This window comes from Centruroides vittatus, unplaced genomic scaffold (genome assembly GCF_030686945.1).
Source record: "Centruroides vittatus isolate TY-2023 unplaced genomic scaffold, ASM3068694v2 contig_652, whole genome shotgun sequence".
Classification (NCBI taxonomy): domain Eukaryota; kingdom Metazoa; phylum Arthropoda; class Arachnida; order Scorpiones; family Buthidae; genus Centruroides; species Centruroides vittatus.
The window spans coordinates 948-3,147 of NW_027122406.1; the positions used below are offsets into that span (position 1 = coordinate 948).

General features: G+C 35.7%; 1 protein-coding gene across 1 annotated transcript; it reads left to right on the plus strand.

Moving 5' to 3' along the window:
• Positions 1-708: 708 nt before the first annotated feature.
• LOC136979954 (uncharacterized) lies at positions 709-1,400 on the plus strand (the record flags this gene model as incomplete). Its single annotated transcript, XM_067275983.1, has 1 exon — positions 709-1,400. A coding segment is annotated over one exon (692 nt), but the record flags the coding sequence as incomplete, so codon positions are not given.
• Positions 1,401-2,200: the final 800 nt, after the last annotated feature.

The window sequence follows — 2,200 nt, forward strand, 5'->3', positions numbered from 1 at the left end:
GTATGACTGCGCATATGGGAAAGGGGAATAAGTATTACAGAGTGAAGCACTATCTGTCGTTGCAATATGTGCACGCCACCATAACTAGAATTCTCAAATCTGTTTAGCATTGCTATGCATACCACGCATCTGAACTGCAAGGAAAGTATTTGGTATTCAAAATCACGATACATCGCCATGGTCGAAAACAACATTCGCAGATCAATTAAAAACAGGTCACCACTTTTTTTATAGCTATGAATTGATTTTTGCAGATAATCCATTGTTTCGGTGGAAGAACTGGCATAAACGATTATATTTTGCTTTAAAGTATTATGCTGGTACACTGCTAAGTATGTTGGCATAAATGATTTATATGAGCACAAACCAAAATAGCGTTTAAAATGTACGATGAACTCTACTACATATAAAAAATGCGATATATTTTATACATTTATATAAAGCATTTCTTAAGTGATGTTTTTTTATATATTTTGTTTCAGATTTAAGTTTCTTCATATTTCTGGTAATAGGTTTAATGTCCGATCCTGAACAGAAAAGATAAATAACACAGTTATTTAACATGTGGTATCTATTAGATCAATTTATCAAATAAAATTTTATAACAGAAGGCGCCTCAAACAATTTCAGTTTTGTGCTTGTTTGTGCTGAAATTTTTAAATGGTTCTTTTTTTATTTTTAAAAGTTGAATTTGTAACTGTATATTAGTTACCAAGGGTTACAGTACTTATCCAACCACTAGCCTACAAATCATTACCAAAAAACCACCTATCAATCTGCACCTGGCACTTCTGATTTCCAAAACTCTTTTAAAACGTGGTATTGATGTAACCACAAACAATGGATCCCTTCTTGTCAATAATCTTGAAACTCCTGTTAACATTTCAGCAACTCCCAATTCCAGTATTTTACTCAGCATCATTAATCGCTACTTTGATAACCCTGATGTTGCCATCTACACTGCTGGTAGTAAATCTCTGGACTGCACGGGCTGCAGCTTTGCTGCTTACATCAACGGTGTAGAATTCTACTCACAACTCTTCTGGCTCCACCCACAGTGCAGCAATTTTCAAGCAGAAATCTTTGCCATTTTGCAAGCTCTCAACTGGTCAAATCTTCACTACAATGACAACAATATCTCCATTCTATCTGATAGTAATTCTGCTATTCAGCTCATCAATAGCCACTCCACTTATCCTATCATCAACAACATTCTTAAAATTATCGTGACTTCTAACAATAATTATTCTTTTAGCTGGATTAAAGCCCACAACGGCATTCCTGGAAATCAACGTGCAGACCTGCTTTCAAGTTTGCTGCTGCTGATAGCACCCTCGTTATCACCTATGACAAGCCCCCTTTGCTATTTACCTCAGCAAGATTTGGGAGGACCTAATTAATACCTGGCAGCAAGGTTGGAGCAACAATAACAAGACCGCCTTCTTCTTTTTCCCATCCATCGAAGACACTCTGCATGCAACCTGGCTCACCCCAAATCACTTCAACACCCAGTTCTTTACCGATCATGGACGTTTTAATAGTTACTTACATCGTTTCTCTCTTGACCTCTGCCCATTATGTGACGTTACTGACGGCAGCCATCGTTATATCTTTGATTGCCCCATGTTAAGTCACTAACAGCATTTTCTCCGTTGTGCAGTTTTGAACAGTGATCTCAACTGGCCGTGTGACTGCCATCATCTGATCAACAATAAAGAACTATATCCTCACTTTAACATCATTATTCAGGTCTACCACAAGCTCACCTTTGTATCTCATCGTGGTCATCGCTGATTCTCTTAATGCATATAAATGTCATGTTCCTACTCTTAGTCACTGCATATCATGCTCTGTTTCTAAGTATCGGCAGCATTGTTAGTCGTCATGTATTTTACTGTAGATTGTACCTTGCCATTGTGCTGTCTGTTTATATGTATCGCTTTAAATTCTACTGTATTATTCTTTCATTTTATGTTAATTCTTATATCCTCTGTAATTACATGTTATTGCATCTGTATTAGTAACTTGGTAGTGCTTATGCGAAGCCAGGCTGCACATTGTGCTAATAAATAATAATAATAAAAATAATAACTATATATTAGTGTAAAAAAATAATTATTTTCTCAATTTGTATGAACTAAAGCAAAACATGTTTAAAAACAGAATAGTATTAAAAACAGTTTTTGCTTAGTATTTAACG